The 24,349-nt window shown below is 44.4% G+C and overlaps 1 protein-coding gene across 2 annotated transcripts in view; it reads right to left on the bottom strand.

Annotated features, from left to right (window-relative positions):
- MOSMO (modulator of smoothened) overlaps nucleotides 1-24,349 on the bottom strand; it is a 49,575-nt gene that overhangs the window by 12,461 nt on the left and 12,765 nt on the right. For both annotated transcript variants that reach the window (XM_014610657.3, XM_019494811.2), the window contains exon 2: nucleotides 5,696-5,908. In XM_014610657.3, the coding sequence (XP_014466143.1) occupies nucleotides 5,696-5,908 (213 nt within the window). The remainder of the gene's footprint in view (nucleotides 1-5,695; nucleotides 5,909-24,349) is intronic.

The raw sequence follows: 24,349 nt of genomic DNA, 5'->3' as shown, positions 1-24,349 counted from the left end.
AACTTTTTGTCCACTGTAAACCCCAGGTTCTTTTCTGCAGAGCTGCTGCCCAGCCAGTCAGCCCCCAACCTGTATCAGTGCTTGGGATTGTTCTGTCCTAAGTGCAGGACTTTGCACTTGTCCTTGTTGAACCTCATGAGATTTCTACTCCATCTGCCCCACCCCGGTATCAAATACAAACTTGCTATGCCAGTGCTTCTCAAACCCTCTCATGTGGCTGACCGGAAATTTTTTTTCCAGTGGGCCAGGGACTGGTGCCTGGTTCAGCCAGTGGCAGCAACTGCGTGCAACAGCACTACACAAATGCGCAACCAGCTCTTTCTTTCTCTTTCCTCACCTCACACGACATGACGTCGAGTGTTGGAACGTACGAACTGTGGTGCTATGACACATCAATGTTATGCTTCTGAAAATATATTTTTTTTCTTCCCTGGCAACTCACTGCGGACTGGCGACCGGTGGCTCACTGACCGGCGCTGGTCCGTGGACCACCACTTTGAGAAGCACTGCTCTATCCCATCTTCCAGGTTGTTGATGAAAATATTGAATAAAACTGGCCCCAGGACCAACCCCTGAGGCACTCCACTTGATACTGGCTGCCAACTAGACATCAAGCCATTGATTACTACCCTCTGACCCTGATGCTTTAGCCAGTTTTCTAGCCGCCATACAGTCCATTCATCCAGCCAGTACTTTGCTTGCCTGCGAGAATGTTGTGGGAAACGATATCAAAAGCCTTGCTAAAATCAAGGTATATCACATCTGATGGTCTCCCCACATCCGCAGAATCAGTCATCTCATCAGAGAAAGGCAATCAGGTTGGTCAGGCATGACTTGCCCTTGGTGAATCCATGCTGATTGTTTCTAATTAGCTTCTCCAAGTGCTTAGAAATGGATTCCTTGAGGACCTGCTTCATGATTTTCCAAAAACTGGGGTGAGGCTGACTGGTCTATAGTCCCCTGGATCTTCCTTTTTCCCCCTTCTTAAGTGTGGGCACTATGTTTGCCCTTTTCCAATCATTCAGGACCTCTCCTGATCACCATGAGTTTTCAATGATGAAGGCCAGTGGCTCTGCAGTCACATCAGCCAACTCCCTCAGCACCCTTGGGTGCATCCCATCCAGTGCCACGGACTTGTGTATGTCCAGCTTTTCTAAATACTCCATAACCTGTTCTTTTGTCACTGTTGGCTGCTCACCTCCTCCCCAAACTGTGCTGCCAGGTGCAGTAGTCTGGGAGCTGACCTTGTCTGTGAAGACTGAGGTGAAAAAGGCATTGAGTACTTCAGTCTTTTCTACATCCTGTGTCACTAGGTCACTTTCCCCATCCAGTAAGGGACCTACATTTTCCCTGATCTTCCTTGTTACTGACATACTTGTAGAAACCTTTTTTGTTACCCTTCACATCCCTTGCCAACTGCGACTCCAATTGCACTTTGGCCTTCCTGACTTGATCCCTGCATGCCCGAGCAATGCTCTTACACTCCTCCCTAATTGTCTGTTCAAGTTTCCACTTCTTATAAGCTTCCTTTTTGTGATTTAGCTTACTGAAGAATTCCTTGCTAAGCCAAGCTGGTCTTCTGCCATACTTTCTTAGTCTTCCTGCACATCAGGATGGTTTGTTTCTGTACTCTCAGCAAGGCTTTGTCAAAGTACAGCCAGCTCTCCTGGACTCCTCTCCCCATCAGACTGGCTTCCCAGGGGATTCTGCCCATGAGTTCCCTGAGTGAGTCAAAGTCTGCTTTTCTGAAGTCCAGGGTCCTTATTGTGCTGCTCTCCATCCTTCCTTTCCTCAGGATCCTCAGCTCAATTATCTTACGGTTACTGCTGCTCAAGTTGCCCTCTACTAGTCCATTCCCCACCAATTCTTCCCTACTTCTGAGCAGCAAGTCAAGAAGATTACAACCTCTAGCTGGCGGCTCCAGCACTTGTACCAGGAAGTTGTCCCCAAAAACTCTTCCTGGATTGCCTAGGAACCGCTGTATTGTCCTCCCAGCAGATGTCAGGGTGACTGAAGTCCCCCATGAGAACCAGAGCCTGTGATCGGGAAACTTCCGCTAGCTGTTTGAAGAAAGCCTCATCTACCATTTCCTCCTCGTCTGGTGATCTACAGCAGGCCCCCCCTCCCATGACATCACACTTCTGCCCCTTCTCCCCAAAGCTGAACACTCTCTCTGCCCCACAGAATCCAATCTCAGCCTGATTCTTCTTGCTTCTTCAGTGTCCATTCTCATCCCAATCCAAAATCTCCCACCCCAACCTTAATAAAATCCATATCCCTTGCCCTCATTCCAGGTTCTTAACTTAGCTAGCCCCATTGCTCCTCCTGCACTCAAGTCCCTTATCAAATCCATCTCTCCTCACCTGCTTCACCCAACCCATTGAATCTCTGTCTTAACTTCCACCTCTCAAGTCCAACTCCCTGTTAGCACCCAATACTAATGTCTAGTCTTCTCCACTCAATCTAATTCTACTGCCTCTGCAGGTCTTGCTCTCATTCTATCTGCATTCAAATTATGCAGCTTTTTCCTCCTTAATGCTACCTGGGCTCAGATGGTGGTAGTGCAGCCTCTGAGAACACAAGGAAGACAGCCTTCCTGCTCTTAGCTCAATTGCCCAATCCTAGAACAGCCCAGAGGCGCAACTGCAGGGAAGTCCTCCTCAGTCCTGTGCTGGAACACACCCAGTTTCCAGAGAAGCCTGTGGAAGTTTAGTTGCTGATCTCTAAAAAGGTCAGTCCTGACCAACTGTCCTTCAGAGACTTACATCTGACCAAGCTGGGGCAGATTTTCCATGGGGACAACAAAAATGTCTCCCTTATATTAAAAGCAAGCCCTGCCAAAAATGCTAAGAGTTTTTCCAAAGGAAGAATTACTTTTATTATTGTTAATGTGGGGAGAAAGCTGCATTTTCAGCCTGAGGCAGACACATGGCATGATAAATTTCAGCCTAATGGTTTATATTTGCCATAAGTATAAGGAAGCAAAAATTCTTCTTAGACTAGAAAGTGCTGAGCAACCTTAATGCATCATGCTACTAGTTCCACCTATTATGTAAGCTTATATGGTAAATGAGGGTCCAAACCACCAAGGTCTAATTAATCTCTTTGTAAGTTTGGAGCAGTCCAAACAAGGTCACTGGAGTAAGTCAGGTTCTAATGCCCAAGATTTTACTTAGTCATTCTTTCCTCCAAATTCACCTAGCATTCCAAGACCTTTATTTTAGGGCACTCACTTTAATATCTATGTCACTATCTCACCCAATTAAAATCATCCTCACAGCCTCTCCTTCAGTGATTTTTTTGATGAAATCAACAACCTGTTCTTTGAAAGCAGGAAGCTTGCAATCAAAGTACTGCCAACCCTGTGGGAAGGTCCATATAATGGCCTTGCATTATGTTCTAATAATGATGCGAAGCAAGAAAAAAAGTGGGCAAGCAGCTGAAGACTCTGTAGTCTTCAAAATTACCTGCAAGCAGATACAACAGCCACAAAGATTCCCCTCCATCTGTCTAAACAGCACAAGTTTCTGAAACAAAATAACCCCCTCCCCAAAACAACATTTAATTGTTTGGGCTCAGCCATATATACTTCTCTTCATAGACTGCTAATTAGGGTTCCCATTAGGGTGAACCAGGGAAGTCATTCATACAGACTCATTTCACATGAAAAAGTAGTCAGATAGCCATGGCTTCCATTCACTATGGATCTAGAAGTAAAAGATTTTTTTTATCCCATTAACATGATTGTAAGAATTTTTCTTAGGTCTGAGTAAGCAGTCAAAGCTTATGTTAAAAAAAGAGTCTCAGAAGGGGTTTTAAGATACTAGAAGCTGAATTTTAGATTTCAATAATACAGCAGGAATCTCTTACTAGGATTATGAATAATTTTGGTTTAAGATAAAACAAATCTAACAGAGAACCTTTTAATAAAAACTGCTCAAAGCAGACTGTCAGAACGAATGGGGAAGATACACTTTTGCATCTCTGTATTTATTCTATTAATGAATATGGACACATTAGACTTATCTCAGTCTAAAGCCTGCAAAGAAAAAAGGAGATTTCAAGACATCAGACTTTTTAGCTCACGTATTCAGCAAAGTCTTAGAAAACTAAAGCAAAGTGTTTTTGAGGATGGAGATATCTTTAAAAATCATGTTTCTGAAACTGAAAACCCAATGCACAGAAACAAAAACACTGTAGATACACTCTAATATTTTCTATTGTTAACATTCAGTTTCAGGAAAATAACCCCTTTACTTTAGTATTTTAAATCCAGCTCATCTCAAACACTTTTGTAATGTGTTGTTTTAAACACCAGATTTTTGCTATTTATAGGTAGTTCACTGAAGAAAACAGTTACAATGGATTTAACTTAATAAATTAACCCTACATTGTCCGCAAGAGCTACGTTATACAGCAGAGAAATTGGAGGCAATGGCTTTAATTACAGAGGTGCCTTAGTGGGATGGTTCCAGCTGAGGTTGTGTTTTACAATGAGCAGTTTAAGTCCCTTAACATAAGAATGTCACAAGTCTTTGCCAAACCAAAGCTAGTCTGCGCTTCAGTTAGGAGCGGAAGCTTTTATTTTCTAGTTAATTTTCTTATTGTTTTTCAGAATTCAAGCCAATTTATAAGCCCTCAGTTTTTTTGTTTCCCCCCTTAGAATCTAAAGTCTTTTGCAGGCCTCCATAATGACCATAGAAACACTAAAACCATTTTGCAGCAAGGGGATGCCTGTAACAGCCTCCCCCTCTCCCTGAAAGGGGAGTCTGACTATTTTTGTAATGTCTTCCTCTGCCTTGCCACAAGTGGTTTTCTTTTCTGCTAAGACAGCTAACAGAATGGGCTTCTCTGCACAGAAATATGAGGTTGCATTCCTGTTAAGGGAGGCCAACCATGGGCTATCAGGAGAAGAGACAACCTGCTCAGAAACAGCTCAACAGTAGGAAAAGACAGGAAAATAGCATGCTACCCTGATCAGCCTCCAGCTGAGGAAGTGTCACCAGGAAAGGATGGGGATGGAAATAATTCATGGCACTATGAGACAGAGGTGTCCTGCAGCCCCAGATCACTTAGAATGCAGGTGTCATTTCTCACTAAAATGAACAAACACCTTGCACAAGAACAAATCAAGTCTAAGGTGGCATCAACCCTGCATAGTGTGTTCATGAGACGATAAAACCCAGGAGGGTGCAGAAGGGGCCAGAGCCATCAACTTCTTCTTCCTCTTGGGATGGAAGGGGTGGGGGGCAGGAAGGGGAAGGCAACAAGATGGGAGCACCAGACACTGGCTAAAACCCGAGTCATATGACTCAAGTAGCCTACCCCAACCTGGCTCAATTCTGTGTCTCACTCGGACACTTCCCAAGGAGCTAAGAGTTGCTAGTCCTAAATTGCACTTCGTTCTCCTGTCTTGGCCTCAGCAAGTACCAAGCATTGTGACCACAGAACCAGGATCTCAAAGGCTCCCATCTTAATCTCTCCTGGTTGTTTCAGCACTTTTATATGCCAAACCTTTGATTTTAAAAAGAAGTTTCTTTCTGCAGAGCAGGAGTTCAGAGGGGGAAAAGTGTGCTGTCAAACAGCAGCATTTAACCACTGGTCTCTGGTAACGCTACCCACCCAGATTTCTTCTTAAAAAGCCTCTCCCAGTTTGTCCTACATGCAGACTTACTGCATAGCTGAAGTCACTTACTTCCAGTGAATGCTATCCAGCGGGCATATTTAGTAGCTTCTCTTCGCCAGTGGGAAGCCACCAGCAAACCACATGTGACAGTCAGTGAAATGATTCCCATAATGATGAAAAATAATGTAGTAACCCACTCTGGAGGCAACCGTGGAGGAATACAGGTCCTGTCACGTCCATGGATGGTTTGACACTGTCGCACAAGGCCAACTGTGAGTGCACCTGAAAATATACAGCAGAGGCAAGTATGAGCAAGATTTACTTGTAAGGGACAATATTCTGAGTTCTTTCTGTTGCTCCTCAGGGTCCTACCAAAACTCAGAGTAGTCAAAGGTGGATGAGGTTTTCCAATGGGGTCTGACAGTGCCAATCACTATCAGCTGAAGTGGTAACTGAGCAGCAGCCAGGCTCATTTCCTTTTCTGCTACAGGGAGATATTCCTTTGTCACCTTCTGCTTCAGTTTTCAGAGTGGAGGAAATTAGGAGTGGGGATGGAAAAAGAGGGGAAGAGGGAAAGAGAGAAGGAAAGACTCTTCCTAAGAAGCCAGCAGTGAATCAGCTAGGCTTTGTTCAGCAAAATGTTCTGAAAGGTTAGACAATTCAAAGCAGTTTTCCTACCTGAAAACACAGCTTACAGCCTTTATTTCTACCTGTATCAGCAGAGCTTAAGAGGTGCCCTTGGGAAGGATGCACTTGACAGCATCCCTTTGAGAGCTCTTCTATGCCAGATACCCAGGTCTAGTCTTTTAACTAAGATGGCCAATGTTGCTAGATCAAAAGGTTATTTCAAACAGTTCTGTATATAAGGATACAAGAGTCTAACAGTTACAAGTGTGTTAATGCATTGCCAAAGCCTACAGAAAAAACAAACCAAGGTGATTAAAAATGTGCAGTTAACCTCCAGTTTCATAACAGAAGTCACTAATGTGCAGAGTACAAGAAAGACATGTTATGTACAACATGCAAAGTTTTGTAAATGGCACAAATTAAATATTTTCCTTTAGCTTTAAATAGTTCTGATTTAAAGTTCAGTTTGGTGCTTTCGACACACTCAAGGCTTTGTACAACCAATACTAATAGCAAAGTAGGTGTTGGAAAATTTGAGCCAGAAATATTAATTAATAAACACTTTTAAAAAGCATCTTTGCTGTTGTTTCTAAAGTGTTACATGCCTCAAGGTGCAGGATAATCTGTTCCACCCCAACTCCCAAATCTTTGTCAGATTCATCACCATGTGTCCCACTGAGGTTAAAAAAACCCAACAAAACAAAAAACTAACATTATATGCTATGACACTGAACTTTTAAAAATGAATTTCAATACTAACATCTTATTCCACAAATGATATTGCATATTATAAACAGGGGGTTTGATATGGAAAATGCAAAGGCAGAGGTTTGGACAGATAGTAATAGTGGGACTGGGAAACTAAAGTTCTGTGAACCATTCACAAGTTAGTCTCAAAACTCTTCCAAAAACAAAAATATGCAGAGCGAACAAGCCACTGAGAGGAATAAAGATCAATGTTTACGCTGACTTTTGATTAATATTTACATTGACATATGGTCCAGTCATAGGAATAAGCTCACATACCAGTTGCTGGACTCATAAAAGTCAATCCCAGTTTACTGTTTTTGTGCAATGAAATATCACGTGTCAGAGTTTGTTTTTCTGGTGGAATATTTTTAAAGCACCAGGCAAACTGGGAACAAGCAACTGAACTTTGTTCAAGTGATTCTGCAGACTTTGTTAAGCCTGAAAAAGTATGCTGATCTTACTCAAGCATGTCTTGAATTAACATATATACTCGAATACAAGACGACCCTGAACGTAAAGCTCCTCCACCCAATAATTTGATTCTACACACACACAAAATAATCATAATATATATACACATCATAATTTTCCATGAATGGAATCTAATTATTGGAGGATCATCTTAAATTCATCCCCACTCCACCACTACTGCATGTGGTAGGGGGAAGAAGTGATGAAGGGGGAAAATAATGGGGCAGGCAGTGGGGGAGCCAGTGGGGTGGGGGAAAATGTAGTAGGACAGGTGGGGGGTAGGTGGTAGGAGTAGGCAGTGTGGAGGTAGTGGGGTAGGCAGCAACAGAGGCAGGCAGCTTGCCCCTGCTGCCTGCCCCCCACCACTTATCCCCCATTGTGCCTGCTCCCCCATACCCCACAGGCTCAGGTTGCCCCAATTCCCCCTTCATCCCCTCTCCATGCTGCTCCTACCACCTGCGGCTTCAGGTCCCTGCCCCACTTCCTGCCATTCCCCCCCAACTAACTTTTGCTCCAAACCAGCAAGCTCTGTTCCTGTTGCAGCCCAGAGCATGGCTCCAGCCTGGTCCTGTAGCAGTGGTACAGAGCTGGCACTGCTGTTCCAGCCTGGTCCTGTAGCAGCAGCAGGTTGGGGCCAGAACCAAAGCTGGAACCAGAGCCGCAGCTGCTGCCTGAGCACCCCCCTCCACTGCCTTGTACTCAACTGTAAGGCAAGGTGGCTTCCCTGCTCCCCTATGTTAGATGTAGGGGTACAAGGAGAACCTCATCTTCTAATGAGTATGTGTGGTAAGTATTCATTAGCAGGAAAAAGAAATCAGAAGACTGAATTCTCCATTGCTACTTACTTAAACCTGCAAACAGACCTTAAACAGAAAAATTACAGCAACAAGATGATCCCTTAACCAGGCACAATTGTCAGTTCCTACCTAAAGGGGTGTGTAATAATAGGGTTGCTGCAAAGGAGGATTAAGGGGCAGGCTGGCAGAATTATACAGGGAAGCTGGTACAGCACCCACATGTGCACCACAGGGTTTTTGTCTTCTCAAGAAAAGCATCAAACTTGCTTGTGTAATTTTAAATTGCTCCCAGCACCTTCCTGGTAGTCTGCAATATTTTGCTTTTTAAGTTAAAGGGCAGGAGGGGTTTGCATGTGTCCTTAAAATCCAAACTTCCTGAAATGCATACAATGCAGAACTTCATACAAATTACTTTATGACAGGGGGGCAGGGGCTTGTAGTTTCGGGATAAAGAGGCCATTCACTGCTGTGTCCTAGATCTTGATACAGGAAACTAATCCTGATCATTCTGCAAGGCAGGGATTTAACAACATTTTTCCCATACTTGCATCAAAAGTCATCACTGTTCCCACTGTACCTCTAAGAGCAACTATATACAAACAACATCTTGTTCTAAAGATCTGTTTTCTCTATGCATTTAAGGGCTCTCCTGAATTTAGTATATTTGCCATGATCTATCTTTACCTAACACTGCACAGTTAACACTGGTAAGAAACACTGTGCCCCACTGCCCACCCCGAGGTGCACACGCAGTTGCCACCAGCATGGAGCTGATGCCAGCATTGCGGAGTGAGGGCTGGCCACTTGCTACCACTGCCCATAGCCCAGGCTGGCTACAAAACAGCTGTGCTGGGCTCATCATCTCCGTGCCGGGAGCAGATGAGAGACCAGGGCTGCCTCAGGCCCCCCCGACCACTGCCCGCTCTGCTGGTGGAGCTGATGCCAGAGCCTGGCGCAGCTGTTTGGAGCCTCCCAGCTGCAGCTGGCCCCAGCTCTGGGGAGCTGCTACCAGCCAGGATCCCAGGCTGCTCCCAGCAGTTAGCTGGGATGCTGCAAACCCTGCTGGGAGCAGCCCAGGCTCCGTCACTGGCAGCAGCTGCCTGGAGCCGGGGCTGGCCGCGGTGTGCCAAGCAAAATGGCCTCAAGTGCCACGTTCGGCATGTATGCCAGGGGTTGCTGACCCCTGGCATACAGAATACAGTTTGAGGGCCCTATTTAGCATACAGAATGGTTATTGTAGATAAGGGCATGTTACAAGGCAAGGAAGTTCAGCTTTCAGAACCCAGGTGTAGTCTGCAGAGGAATCTGGCTTTGAAAAGGAACAGGGTTTGATGTGGGCTTCTGCAGAGGACCCAAGCTAGTCTTAGTAAGCCATTTTTACTGTAGAACTTCACTTTGAACTACCTCATTTCAGATAAAAGTTTCTTACTTCCAAGGGCTAAAGCTGCCGGTTCTAGAAACACAATAGAATATGCAAGAAAACAGCAACCAGAAGAACAGCATTTTAAATGCCAAGTACCAAGGCATTGCCTATTCTCAACTAACCTTAGGGTTTGTTGGAAACTGCTTAGACTTCATTTCCTAAACTATGGCACAGGTACCACTGGTGACATATGAGCTTAATATTCTGTTCCTATCACAGTTTAAGAAGCTGATATGTTAAATCAAATGTTGGGAGCTGCTGGCTTCGAGGAAGAGTATTGAACTTCTTAGCTTCAGAAATGAGGTTTTGATAAACTCTAAGACCTCTACTGATGCTAAATCTTCAGAGTCCTGTACAACTTTTAACCTATGGTGCACTTGTAAAATACAGTAGGTGTATGGCAATGATAGCAGAGGCTACACTTCTGAACCTGCTCCTATAGCAATAAAACTCCTGTTGACTGCAGACTTGATAGGAGCAGGACTGGACTCAAAATTACTCTTCAAGGCTGCAGTGTGCATGGGCCAGGAGCGATCCGGGCCCTTTTTCGCGCCGCGCGGGCTGTGGCCAGCAGCCCAGGCACACTGGGTCGGAGAAAGCAGGCGATACGCTAGAATTAGGCACGGACGCATAATGGTTGATTCAAGATTGTTTACTTACACCATAGATGGTCGCAGTGTAGGCTGGACAGTTTCCCAGGCAAAGCTCCGCTTAAATCCCCAATTTGAGGACTCAGACTGTACTCGGATCACTTCCACGGAGTTGTCGAGGCTCCGTGGATCCTTTTTTGCGTGCAGGGAAGAGGGATACGTCGAGGATTGCGCTCGGTGACGGGGAGAGGCTAGAGGCTGATCAGACCCCTGTTGCCTTCTTTGAATACGCTGGGTCCAATAGGCTCCGCAGCGCTTAGAGATCTTCACGAAATGTGAAGTCTCCTCCTCCTGATGTTCGTGGAGTCCTCCCTTGCGGGGTTCTCCTCGGAGTTCTCCAACTTGGGCGGAAACCACCCAAGCCTCTTATACGGCTAGCAAGCCAATCGCTAGCCGCCACGTGGGAATATTTTAACACAAGACAATAATGGGGCTCGAATTTTAATACAAATGGCGGGAACTCTTTGCAACGTGAATTTCTATGTTGCAAAGAAGAAATGCACCCTGCAAAGAAAGCTCCAAAATGGCGGGAAAATAATTTAGTGGTGCCAAAGCACACACAAAACAAAAATCACACCCTTGGGTTGTGACACAGAGCAATGCAAACTATTGCACAGATGGAATCACTGATCGAATAATTTACAGTCATCCATCAAGCCAAAGGAACATCTCATTTAGGGAACAGAGTAACTGTCTGACAAAGAAGTCAAAACAAAACAAAACAAAAATCTCTACACCATGCTCAATCTTGTTAGCCCTGTGTCAAAAGCAAGTGGGCCAAACAGCTCTTGGGCTGGTGCCTAACATACTAATTTAGCAAAGGAAATCTCATTTAATCCTGCATAACTGCCAAACAGTGTAAAGCAGAAGTACTGACCCAGGTCCTGTTTTACACTGTCATTTGCAGGATACTCCATGTGAGATGCGAGAACATTCTGTTTCCCACCTGAGGCCACAGCTTCAATATCTGAGTCACCCAATTCCACTTAATACCTAAATGAAAAAGCATTGGTTTCTCACATGGAATAGGTGAAATCAAAGCACCTATCTTACAGGGCAACATCTAGGCTGATACTGCCAAAAGATGCTGGACCAGGCAGCTGTAGAGTCTTTCGCTCAGTGATTTTTATATAAACACTCTTTCCACAAGTGTGGCCGCTTCCAGGTGTGGGAAGGAAGTCCTGTTTCCCTATCCTCTCCAACTCCAGGTCTTCTATTGAGATGGCAAACCAACTGGTGCCAGTCCTGGAAAGAGACTGGAATATAAAACTCCAAACCTCTGGGATTTGGACTAGTAGTATCAGCTCCTTCTGTTCAAGGCAGACAGCCTTCTACTGCAGTGAGTCACTGTGGACACTGGATCAATGTTATACCCCTGAAGGTTTCATACCCCAATCTCTACTCCTGCATTGCCCCAAATTATTCAGCCCAGCAGTACTGCCATTTTCAAATACAGTTTATTTACACCCAAAGTCCACCAATAAATAAAAATCACCGATAAAAAAGTTCCTTACAAACTAATACTTTGCAGAGCACAGCTTGAATAGTTCAATGAAATATCACTAATCCCACCCCCAAATTCATTTAATGTTTGTGCAGATATACTGCCCATCACTCAAAGTGCCCAGAATCCCAACTCTTCCAAAAGAGCCAATCAAATGTCATCTTCCTCCTGTTTCCTAGGTAACCAGAACCACCAAGAACAAAACCCTCCACAGAATGCTGGAAAGAAAAGACTGCTGCAGCCATTTCCATCCCCCACCCCTCCAACACCTTTAAATTATTAAGTGTCACAGCAGTATGATGGTGAAAGAGTGGGGCATAAACAATGAACACCGTAATGGCAGTCTAACTATTGCTCCTCATCTTGATTGTAGCAGCAGACAAGAAGCCAGATGCTGCTGCACAGACACCGGAAGAGTGTCCCTGCCCTGAAGACCCTGCAGTGCAATAAAAAACAGGTGGTTGGGGAGAGACTGGGGGGGGGGGAAAGAGGACGGCAATGAAGAGAGTAGGAAAGGAAAGCACATGTACAATAAAGTCACATTGCTCTTCAGTTATGATGAGTGCTATGGAACAGGCCAACACAAAATCCCCAATGTTTTTGTTCGGTCTTTCGTCTCCGACCATGAACACCTGCCCAGATGCAGCCACCTACTGCTTTACTACAGGTTTAAGAAAAACTATGGTTTTCTTCAACTTTAAATACATCAAGCTGTCTCCACCCTTCATGCCCTTATTTTTCTGTGCTGTGACTTCCCTTCTTGTCTCAATACACACTTACCCCCAAGGAGGCAATCACTTTATGGGAAAAGGCTCACCCCTCACACCCCACCCCAATAAGTGTTATAGAGAAGGTTAAAACATCCAGTCATCACTGACTTAAATGTTGCATACACAGCAACCTGGTCACTGAAGACTAATCCTGTGGTTTAATAATTAAAGGATAAGCAAAGGGATCAATCTGACTGTCTTAGTTTTAAATAGGTGTGCTCACTTCTGATCTGTGGTCAAGTCTCTGCAATAAAGGATCACTTTCACAACAAGTTGAGACACCAATGAAGATGTCCACTGGGGAATACACAGCAAAGTCAGCTTTTAAACTCAGGCTAGTTCCAGCCGAATGGCTTGAGTACAAACTAAGCAGAACAGATTTTGCAAATTGTAGAATAAAAATTATGTGGCCAAGAAGGGAACCACAAGTTGCAACTTGCATCTCATCCCTGCCAGCCATATCCAAGGATGGTGTTTCAGGACCACAGGATGGGCTTGTTAGTGAATAACCTATCCAATCTATATTGGATATATATATCCAGTATATATGGTCTTCATACCCTTTGGAGACCCCCCCCGCACTCTCTCCCAAAATTTACCATAAGCTTTTTTAGTATCAACACAGCATAGACAGACAGGGGCTCCATTTCAGGGTTTATCCAAAAGATCATTAGATTGCTTAGTATGCCAACTTATCTCAGAAAGATCAGGAAGTTTAAAGTTAAAGGGAACCTAATTATCCTAAATCTAAAACTTGGATCAATAACTTGCTGATCTATCTTAAAAATCCTTTAGATTAGGGGTGGACAACCTCTGGCATGGGCAGCCTCTGTGTGGCATGTAGGGCAGGGAGCAGAAAGGAGAGCCACAGCTTGGTCAGGAAACACAAGACAGGGAGAAAAAATGGCGTGCAGCAAATCAGGTAAGAGAAAGGGATCAGGGTGGCACTCAAGAATGGTGCAGGGATAATTTGTGGCTCACCCACCAGAAAGGTTGGCACCCAGTGATTTAGTCTCATTCAATAATATCACAAGGTACTTTGCAAGAATAGCTACATATCCATAATTAGCTTTATGCAAACAAAAACAAACTGCTTTTTTTCTTTACTTCACTACACGGACACTCCAAGTAGAAATCAGAGATATTTTTGTTATTTCGATCACAGTAAACAGGTCAAGAAAAAATTTTACAGATTGCCAATTCATGAAGTGTCATCTTCTGGTTGTCAATAAAGCACAAGTAATTTGTCTGTTGCTATTCTTAACTAAGGAGTTTTTTTGGCAATTTAGTGTTTGGTCATTACATAGTAGTTGATTAGAATAAATAACTTTAAAGCTACTGTACAAGCAAATACATTCAGGATGAAGCATGAGAGATTGATACTTTACTGCACAGGCAATTCAACACAATGCTCAGTTTCAGGAGGCAAGCAAGCCCAGACTTGCTGAAATAAGGTTTGTAAGTATTGAAAACTGAATTCAAGTCTAGATCAGCCTCTAGGGGTTTAACTGCAACACCTGAAATCTTATTTTGAGCTTCTGTAAGTTTAGGAAAAAAAATGTAATGAAATTATCTGCTGATCACTATAATCATGAACCAAGGCCCTAGTAGTTTCTTTGATGTAGGGTAGCATCATTCTGTGGACTGTCCAGCTGCCAGACTGATCTTCAAAACCAGTACTGTACAAAATCTGCTCATATCTTACAGTGTAAAAAAGTTGGGACAGAGTGGGAAAAGGGCAATAAAGAAAGAGACTAGGAAAAGGAAAGCAGGAGCACAATAAAGGTCACAGGTTCTTTAGTTATCCCAATGCTGTAGAACAGGTAAACAGGAATCCCACAAAGGCAGTCACAGAAGGACTTTCAAAATTAAAGATGTTGCAGGTCACACGCCAAACTTACGAAGAGTTTGTCCTTGTGTATTTTCCTTCTAGGAAGGACTTTTTAGGAGATATAGGTTATCTTCATGCTTCAGCTCACAGAGAAAAGAAAAAAATAAGCTAATCCTGCCCTGAGTACAATGTCAATTCTTGTGATTAGTGTAGTTACCCTATTCATCCTTCTATGTTATATAGTCCAAAAGAAACAAACTAGAGATAAATATATTGCATCTACAGGTGCACCAATACAAATCAGTATGATAATCGGATTGGCACCGATATAAAGAAAATTGATTGCATCAGAAATCAGCCTGATGTGGCCGATAATTTGGCTGATAAATGCCCGTGCATGCACACAACTGCAGCACAGCACGTAGGAAGTGAGGAGCAGAGCACGACAGCTTGGAGAGCTGCATGCAGCTGGTAAGTCTGTTGCAGTAGAAGGGGAGGGAAAGGGAGTGGGGGGCAGATCAACACCCCCCCCCCCCCCATGGTGAGGGAGGGACTGGGGCAGGTGCTCCTCAGCCAGAGCGGGGCATGGGATGGAGCCACGGCTGGTCCAGGGGGCGTAGGGGCAGCTCCCACCTCTGCGTCTACCCTGGGTGCACGTTTTTAAAGGAAACTTTAGTTACATAATATTAAGCTGAAAGCTACACAGAGGCTGACTGTAATGAAGAGCTGCTGCTCCTACTCTATCCTGACCTCTAAATTCAATCCACTCTCCCATTGAAATGGATTCTGAAATACACCCATTCCATTTGCATAGAAGCCATCTCCCTTACTTAAGAAAGCCTTTTCTTTAGAGACCAAAGGCTCCCTTTCCCAGCTAGGTTCTTCAAAATTCTTAAGGCCATGTATTCACATTCACAGAACAGGAGGCTTTATCTCACTACTTGTAAGATAGTGGCTCAAATCCAGCTAAGTTAGCAGTTAACCACAGGTTGTTAATCAAGTTAGTAGTCAGTAAACTAATGAAACAAGCTGTTTGGATATGCCACCATCTAGATATCCAAAGAACATTAATTGGACTCTTTTTGGCACTCCTAGAAGAAAACTCAAGACCTGGTGAGCACTGCAACTGCACTGCCTTCATGCCTGGGTGGGAGGTTAGAGGGGTTGATGCCTGTCGAAAAAACAATATAGGGAAAACTTGTCCTACTATTGCAGTCCATGCCAGGCCTGTGTTGCAGTTAAGCTCCCAATTTGGGTCTCAAGGGCTTTTGATCCAGTATCTTGCACCACTGCTAAAATTCAGAAAAAGAGCATGTTATCATCAAGAAAAAAACTGACTGAGGGTCCAAGTGCATTTAAATTACATAGTTTAAGATTTTAGTAAAGTGTCCAAGTTATTTTGGTTCTGTTCACTGCAATGGCAAAGTGAAGCCCTAGAGCAGGGATTGTCAACCAGGGGAAGGCCCCAGGGGGGATGCAGCAGTGGCACGGAGAAGCAGTGGCACTTCCAGTTTCGCCACTGTGCCTAGGGGACACCCCACCCACCCTGCTTGTGCATCAGCCACTGAAGGACCTTCCCCCCTGCCCCCTCCTCCCCTGCTCATTGACGGGCTAGGGGACTCCATGCTTCTTGATCAGCCGCCAGGGGCATACCAACCAAAAAAGGTTGAAAAACCCTGGCCTAGAGCACCAGCTCCCAAACTGTGGATCATGACCCCAAATGGAGTCACAACCTCAGCAGATGAGACTGCAGGGGTGAGGGGCTGTGGATGGGAGTGAGCAGCCATGTTGAAGAAATAGGGCCATAAATGGGGTCATCCTGAGGAAAAGTTTGGGAAGCACTGCCCTAGAGCTTGCCACGGCAGTGCAAGCCACTCGCCAAAACACTGACTCTGAATTGTCATGAAGTTTTAAATAGAGAAGGTTAGTTAGTTAGTTCAGTCCCTGAGTCCACTTGTAAGAGGAAGGAAGACATTGTAAGCAGAGGGAATGGTGTGAAAGCAAAGAGTTGCAAGTGTGAACAGTTGCAGGGATCCACTGGTTTCAACACTAAATTAAATTTATTTAGCACCTAACACATGTTAACAATGCCACTTTGCACTGTAGAAACTCAAGGAGAGGGGATGAGGGAATAGAACTTCTTTCACACAGATCCAGGGGATAGTATGGGATTCTAGGACAGCCCAAGAGTTGAACTTATCTACTAAAGCAGGGGTGTCAAGCACACAGCCTGTGGGCCAGATCTGGACATGGAGCCCTATGATCGAACCCATGAGTCTCGGACCCAGTGCTACACAGGAGATGGGTTCAGGGAACGTACTTCCTGTGGTGCCCATGCTGCACCCGCTCTGTGTGCTGGCTCTGGAGCTGGTCTCAACTTTGCTTGTCTGGCAGGGTACCACGAATCATGTCTGGATTAGATGAAAGGGAGTAGTCAACATCTTATGACAGAGGAATCTTGTTTTAAGATTGAGGATGATCACTGTGCCCATCTTTAAGAAGGGGAAGAGGGAGGACCCGGGCAACTATAGGCCAATCAGCCTAACCTCCATCCCTGGGAAAATCCTGGAAAAGCTCATTAAAGAACCTATGTGCAATATGCTCGCAGAAGGTAAGATTCTGAATGACAGCCAGCATGGCTGTTGCAGGTAGGTCTTGTCTTACCAATCTCATCTCCTTCTACGACCAGGTCTCTCGCCACCTGGACGTCTACCTCGTCTCCCACATTACATACCTAGACTTCCAAAAGACTTTTGATCTAGTATCCTAGGATATCCTTGGCAGAAAACTGAAAGATTGTGGGCTCAGCTGCTCGACAGCTCAGTGGGTGGGAAACTGGCTACAGGGTAGGACCCAGAGAGTTCTCGTGAACAGATCTCTGTTGTCCTGGCATGAGTGGCCAGTGGTGTCCTTCAGGGGTTCGTGCTTGGATCAGTTCTTTTCAACATCTTTAGAAATGATTTGGATGGGGGAGTGAAAAGCTCACTGGCCAAGTTTGCGGACAACACCATTATGGGGCAATGTGGTCACATCAGAAGAAAGGTTGCAGATACAGGAGGACCTGGACAGGTTCAAGAGTTGGGCAGACCAAACCAGATGAAATTTAACACTTCCAAGGGTAAGGTGGCTCCATTTAGGGGCAAACAACCCTCAATATACATACAGGCTCAGTGGTGACAACTGGACTTGCACCATGGCCAAAGGACCTAGGGATAATGATTGACCATCACATGAATATGAGCCGTCAGTGCGAGGTGGGGGTCAGCAGGGCAAATAACATGCTGGCATACATCAACCGATGCATCTTGTGTAAAACTAAGGAAGTGATGCTCCCACTGTACTCAGCACTCGTGAGACTGCAGTTGGAGTACTGCGTCTAGTTCTGGGCGCTGCACTTCAATAAGGACATGGTAAAAACTTGAGAGGGTTCAGAAAAGAGCCACCTGTATGATCAGGGACTTGCAAGGCAAGCCATACGAGGAAAGGCTGAGGGACCTGGGCCTCTTTAGCCTAAAGAAGAGAAGGTTAGAGGGGACTTGATAGTGGCTTACCGCTATCTCAGAGGAGTGCATCAGGAGCTCAGTGAACAGCTGTTCACTAGGGCACCCCCAGGAAAGACCAGGATCAATGGATATAAACTCCTGGAAGGCCACTTCAGGTTTAATACCAGGAAAAAACTCCTTCATTGCAGTTTGGACATCCTGACTATGAACTCCCTCCAGAGGTGGTGCAGTCACCTACCCTGGAGGTTTTCAAGAGGAGACTGGACAGTCACCTTGCTGGGGTCACCCAACCCCACTTGTCTTGGCTGGACCCAATGATCTGCAAGGTCCCTTCCAGCCCCTAACAATCTATGACAGCATTGTATGCATTTGCATCTAATCCATGTTCTTGAGATTCTACTTAAGCATGAATGTTAAAGCACACATGTTTAAAAAAAAAAAATACATGGAAGTTTACATTTGGGAGGAAAATTCAGTAAGAAGTATGGATCCTGCTTTGCATCTGATGATAGTAGAAACAGAGGTTTGGCTAATAGCTCTGCATTTTAGAGTTCAGTGAAACTATGGCCCAGATCTGAAGATGTCCAAGAAGTCACAGCAGTTCTCTAGTGGAACCAGAAACAAAACCTGTATTTGATCCTTGCTCTGTGCCTTAGTAATAAGAGTCTCTCTCAGACCCCAGCAGAAAGGTTAGAATGAAGCTGAAAGCAAAGGGTTTGAATGTGAGATAGTCACACAGGAAGCCTTCATGTTTGCCCTGCAACCAAAATGTTCTCCCAAGAGCTTTTTCTGTGGAATAATATGTATTGGTCACTTGGCCATTACAAAAAGCACCTTGTCTTTTTTCATAGGTTGGTAGAAAATGATGATGGATGACAGGGAAGAAAGCTGAGAAGGGAGTGACAGCATCCCTTCAGCAGTGCCATTTCACTAATGGTATAAACCAAAATTTCTGATTTAGGCTTGGGGTGCTCTGAAGCAAATAGATCACATATATGGGGTATATGCCATTAGATGAAGTTATAATATGAATGGTGGCTGGGGGGTGTGGGTGCTAAGGCACACAGTTGGCAGCCCAGAAGTTGCAAATTCAAGGCCATAGCAGAAGCGCTCACAGTACAGCTTGTCAGTTTCAACAAATCTGCAGGTTTGCTAAATACCTTGTCACAAGGACACGAAAAAGGAAAGGATAATATAAACGAGCACTTTTTACTTGATTTAATCTAAAATTAGAGAGTGATATTTATACAGTTGCCACTTATACCGATGTTCTGAAACGTGTTAATAGTTTGGATCAGCCACAAGATGAAAGAGATGGCTGTTGAGCATGGCCCTGCTTGTGTTCACAGGACAGAGTGCTGTTACAGTCAGGTTAAGATTGTACCTTGGCTCTGGTAAAGTCCATATTAAACTGTTCTTTAGAGGTTGATTTTATAGTGTTATTTTATTTTTGGCTGTGCTGACCAGGGGGGGGGGGGGGGGGGGGGGGGGGGGGGGAAGGAGAGAGTGTGTGCGCACTTCCTGGACACCTGCTAGTTGCCTAAATAAACCAGAGTTGAATTCTGTGGGCTTTGGAAAACAAGGGCTTGAGAGTACAACACAGTATGCTTGGAGACCACCCCTGAATCTGATGCCTGCCTTGCTATACTTCCAGGTTTTGAAAGTTTGCTTTTGCCAAAAGCAAGCTTGCATTGTGCCTGTGTGTTTGTGAGTAAGTGCCTACACATGAGAATTACTGCTGCGGCAGAGGAAAACAATTGCAACGACAGCTGACCTTTTTAATCTTGCATGGGAAACAAATGAAGTACTGATTTTTAATAGGGAGCTGACTTTAATATATTAATCAAGTAGGAAACGATACTTATGTATAATCTGCCCTCAGGGTGACACACCGCCAGCAACATTAATGGGAATTAGGTCCAGATCCAAGGTAGAATATATTCCCAAGAGGTAGTGTTTCCCATTTTGTAAAATAGACTGACACGCATTGTTAAAGTGCGGTTTAACATGTATTCTCAATTGCTATAAACAGGTTGTACACAGTCTTTGAGGCTGTTAATCGTCTCCTCTTAAATGTGTTTATTACTGTGGGTGTTATTCTACTCAATAGATTACCTTGATTGCTCTGAAATAGTGTTTTGGGTCATATTGCATTTTCCTTTCTTTAATTGGCAGAGGCTCAATGCCTTCTAGATCAAAAATGTTCTCCTATTGAATATCACTTGGTGTATGCTTTCTCTGTTTTATTATACATGGTGAATGATTTGCTTATAACCAAGTCTGGGGCCAACTGGGTGTAAATTTGGAACCCTGTGACAGACTAGTAGAAACAAAGAAGCACTCAAGCATCTCTGAAGTTCAGCTTAGGTGGAAAGTGCACGTATTTGGAATTTAACTCATTCTGTACTCTCACTTTTTGTTCTGTATCTTGCAGGAACTCTCCTTGGCCCAGTTTTACTGTAGACCCTTTAAAGGTTCCCATTCTCAATGACAACATTATCCTGTTGTGACAGTGTTTAAAGTGTTGGAATACAAAACACCAGAAGGATGCAATTTATTAGAGATCCTGTTTACAGACACTTAACTAATGCTGCGTTATGAACTAGGAAAGAATACCTTCAGCGTAGGCAGCATTCTTGGCTCTGTCATGCAAGAACACAGCAGAGCCTTTGTTGTGCTCTTGAGATAGTTATTTGTGTGTGGTTTCCTGAGGAAAGCTCTCTCTATTTGGGGTGGTCCATCTTGTCTAAAAATGTAAGAATGCACCACACACAGATACTGGAGTTTGTTTCTGATAATCCAGAATGTTGAAATTGGTCTGTACACCTTAAACAAAAGCCCTGGGTAGAGTGGATATAAGCATACTTGGTATTTTATCAAACTGTGCATTACACAGCTCAAGACATTATGTTCAAAGAACAACTGACTCAGGTTCCAAACTAACCAACCAGTTAGTTTGCCTCATAGTCTGCTCTATATGTTGTCTATAGAAATACCATGACTAAAAATCTATATGTTTCTAATACCTTAACATTCCTGTTCATGTAATTCATTAAGACTTTTCTTCCTTGTTTCTATATATACCTTTCCCCAACCTAAAGAAGATGGATCTCATTTTGAAAAAGGAACATTCTACTTTCTTTCTTTCTTTTTATATAAAGCATTGCAAACAGACTTTACCACTGGATAGTCAAACATCAATATTTGCTCCTGTCATAGACAGATGACAGAAACAAAACTGCTGGATTCAAAGCACCATGTGTGAAATACTCCTAGCAGAGTACAGACACTAGACATTCAACATATTCAATACTTTGCTACTTGGGACCCCTTTGCTAAGTGATATTGCTAAAGAAAGCAAGCAAACTCCAGCCTATTTCCCAGGTGAAAGCAGGGCCTTTGAGTGAAAAGTCATTTTGTCATCAAAACCAATTATGGGGAAAGAAAATGAAAGGTGCACAAAATCCCATGAAACAAAAGTCATCTAAAGTAAAGCACCTATGTAGAGTGCAATTCAAGTGACTCTTAGTTGAAGTGCTACATTTTTAAAGCAGAGCCATTTTCGTTTTACTTTTGGTCACAAACTAAGGCTTCCGTAATATTTTAAAGATATCTGGTAATAATATTTTTCTCAGTGCTGCTTGTGCTATAACTTTTTGACAGCATAACTAACTCTTGTATAATTCCATGCTATGGGGAACCATTCTAATCTGCCCGAGGAAGTGACCTGCAGGATATTTAGAAGCACCCGAGAAAGGAAGGTCAATCCCAGAGGGAAACAAACTCACTTTCAATGCTCCATTCTCAGAAGTCACTTTTTCATTAGCTTAGAATGAGATGTGGTGCTCAAAAGGACTCTCTGGGAAAGATTTTCAAAAGCACCTGTGGGATATGCCCACAAAGTCAGTAGGCCTTGTAAATGCCTTGGGTCCTTCAGGAAAAAGAAAAAACAAACCCTTCCCTTTACTAGAGAACATAAATGCAAATCTTTTCTTTATTTCCAAAAGGTAGGGGTGCATTGATAGAGATTTTCCTGGTCCATACTGATAGCCGATTATTAACCAGCCATATCAGCTGATACCAATTCAATAATCGATTTACAGTAATGCAGCCAGGCAGCATGGAGAGCAGCGCCCTGCAGGTAAAGTCTGTGGAGAGGAAGAGGCATAGGGGAGGAAAGGGGCATGTGGGGGAGCAGATCAAGGTCCCCATAGGGAGGGAGAGAGTGGGGCAGAGGCAGGGACTGAGGCGGGAAGTAGGATAGCCACGGGCAGCTTGTCCAGGGGATCAGTGTCCTGCTGCTTAAAAATGGCAGCAGGGGTGCTTGAACTAAAGCTCATTGAATGAGCTTTAGTTCAAGTGCTGCGGCCACCATTTCTAAGTGCTAGAACGCTTAACTGGGGAGAAGCCAGGCAGGGCGAGGGCGGATATGGGCTGCCTGCTGTGGCTCAGGCCTCTCTGCTCTGTTGCCTTTGCCCTGGGAACCCCGTGCTGGCTGCACACCCCCTGCCTGCCCAGCAGCAGAGGGTACAACTCACCACCCCACTGCTGTGGGTTAAGCAGGGGGTGCACGGCCAGTGTAGAGCTTCCAAGGGATAGGCAGCAGAGCTGAGAATCCCAAACACACAGCAAGCAGGCCGCATCCGCCCCGTGCACAAATCTGGTGGGGCACATGCCCCCATGTCACCTCCAGGGGATGCACACTCTAGCAGGGAGCTGCCCACCCCCCACCTCTGGGTCCCATTCACTGCCCTGGCTGGGCAATGACCCCATCCCCAGCCCACACCCCACCATCATTGTGGAGGCCTCGATCTGCACCCCCATGCTTCTTCCCGCCCCACACCCCTTCCCCTCCACAGACTTACCTGCAGGGGGCTGCTCTCCACACTGCCCAGCTCCATTCCTGGCCATGTGCATGTGCGCAGCTGCATGCATGCACGCAGCATCTGGGGGTCCCAGCCAGAAGGCATATTATATTTAATTGGTGAACATTATCAGCTACACTGGCCAAAAGAAGCCAATAATGTTAATTTTCCTTTTTTCAGTGCTGACCCAATATGCAACTGATATATTGGTGCACCTCTACCAAAAGGTGTTTTTTTCAGGATGCAGCACACTATGCTACCTCTGTACCTCATCATGGCTTAAGAGGATAAACCTGTATATCAGCTTTTGTATTTCTCCCTCTCCCCTGTAGGGAGCTACACAGCACTGCTACATCTATAGCACGAGATGGACAAGAGCAGTGTGCCCCCAGTGTGGACTGAGAATCATCATCAGTAATTAGGGCAAAGGAACAAGGGAGGAGGGGGGGAAGGGAGGTTGGAGAAAGAAAGGAAAGCAACTGAGGAGGAGAGAAACATGGAAGAAGAATGAAGATAAAAAGGGAAGAGAATTCAGAAACCCCCTCAAGGGCTGTTCCATAAAACTAGGCCCTCATCTGGAACATGATGGCTTGTACTTTTCACCTGTCAGCTGGAGTGACCAACATTGCCATTATTAACTAAAACAATTGGAAATGTTAAGCATCAGAACACCTCAGAACGGTTAACACAGCAATCATGCATCTGCACAACAAGGTGGTAGCAGGAAAGTTCAAGACCTCAAATGAGCAGCCGTCCACTGGACATTTTTTTTTAAATGCAAGTGATTAATAATTATACCTCCAGAGGCCACTGCCCTTAAGGTCCCCAAATTGCTCCAGCCATACACAAAGCACTGAGCTGTAGCTACCATGGAGATCTTGGCTAACTGCTGGTCTTCACCTTGGAGTCAGTCTCTAGGAACCATTTGATAGTCTCTCAGAGGACCATTTAATTCATCCAAAGGAACCACCCATGACAAAGTACCTGCCTCAGAAAGAGGACCGAGTGTCTTGCAGACCTGGAACCTACAATTTTCAAGAGCTGCATGTTTCATATCTGCTGAGATCCCAAAGCTGCTTACAAGCCATCAATCCCTGTATCAATTTACTGCTTCTTGGGGACAAGAGTTCAATTATTCTTGGGTTGATATCCAGAAAGGAAGCCTTACTGAATTGTTAAATTATTTTTATTCCTAATACAAGGTTGGGAAGGAGGAAGTCGTGATAAGGAATTACTAACTGTGGCTTTAATTTTTCTAAAGCAATGAAAGCAACTAAGATGTCTATGTCATTTAAGCTTGTTTGAAAAAGGTTTGCGGTAGTGACAAGAGATGCCAGTCAGGTAACCACTGCCTTGGTAAGCAGCACAAACAAGCAAACCAAATATTCAAAGGAATTCAAATCCAGACACAGTGGAGCTGAAATAAAATAGCTCACTTTCCTTTTTTTTTTTTTGCAAGCAACTAATCTAATAAGAGAGGTTTAATCTCATCTATTCACTTGCTTACCTGCCTCCTGCATTTCAGAATACCA

This window comes from Alligator mississippiensis, chromosome 13 (genome assembly GCF_030867095.1).
Source record: "Alligator mississippiensis isolate rAllMis1 chromosome 13, rAllMis1, whole genome shotgun sequence".
Lineage (NCBI taxonomy): Eukaryota > Metazoa > Chordata > Crocodylia > Alligatoridae > Alligator > Alligator mississippiensis.
Note: the sequence above shows the minus strand (reverse complement) of the source record. Positions and strands in the feature narration are given on the sequence as shown.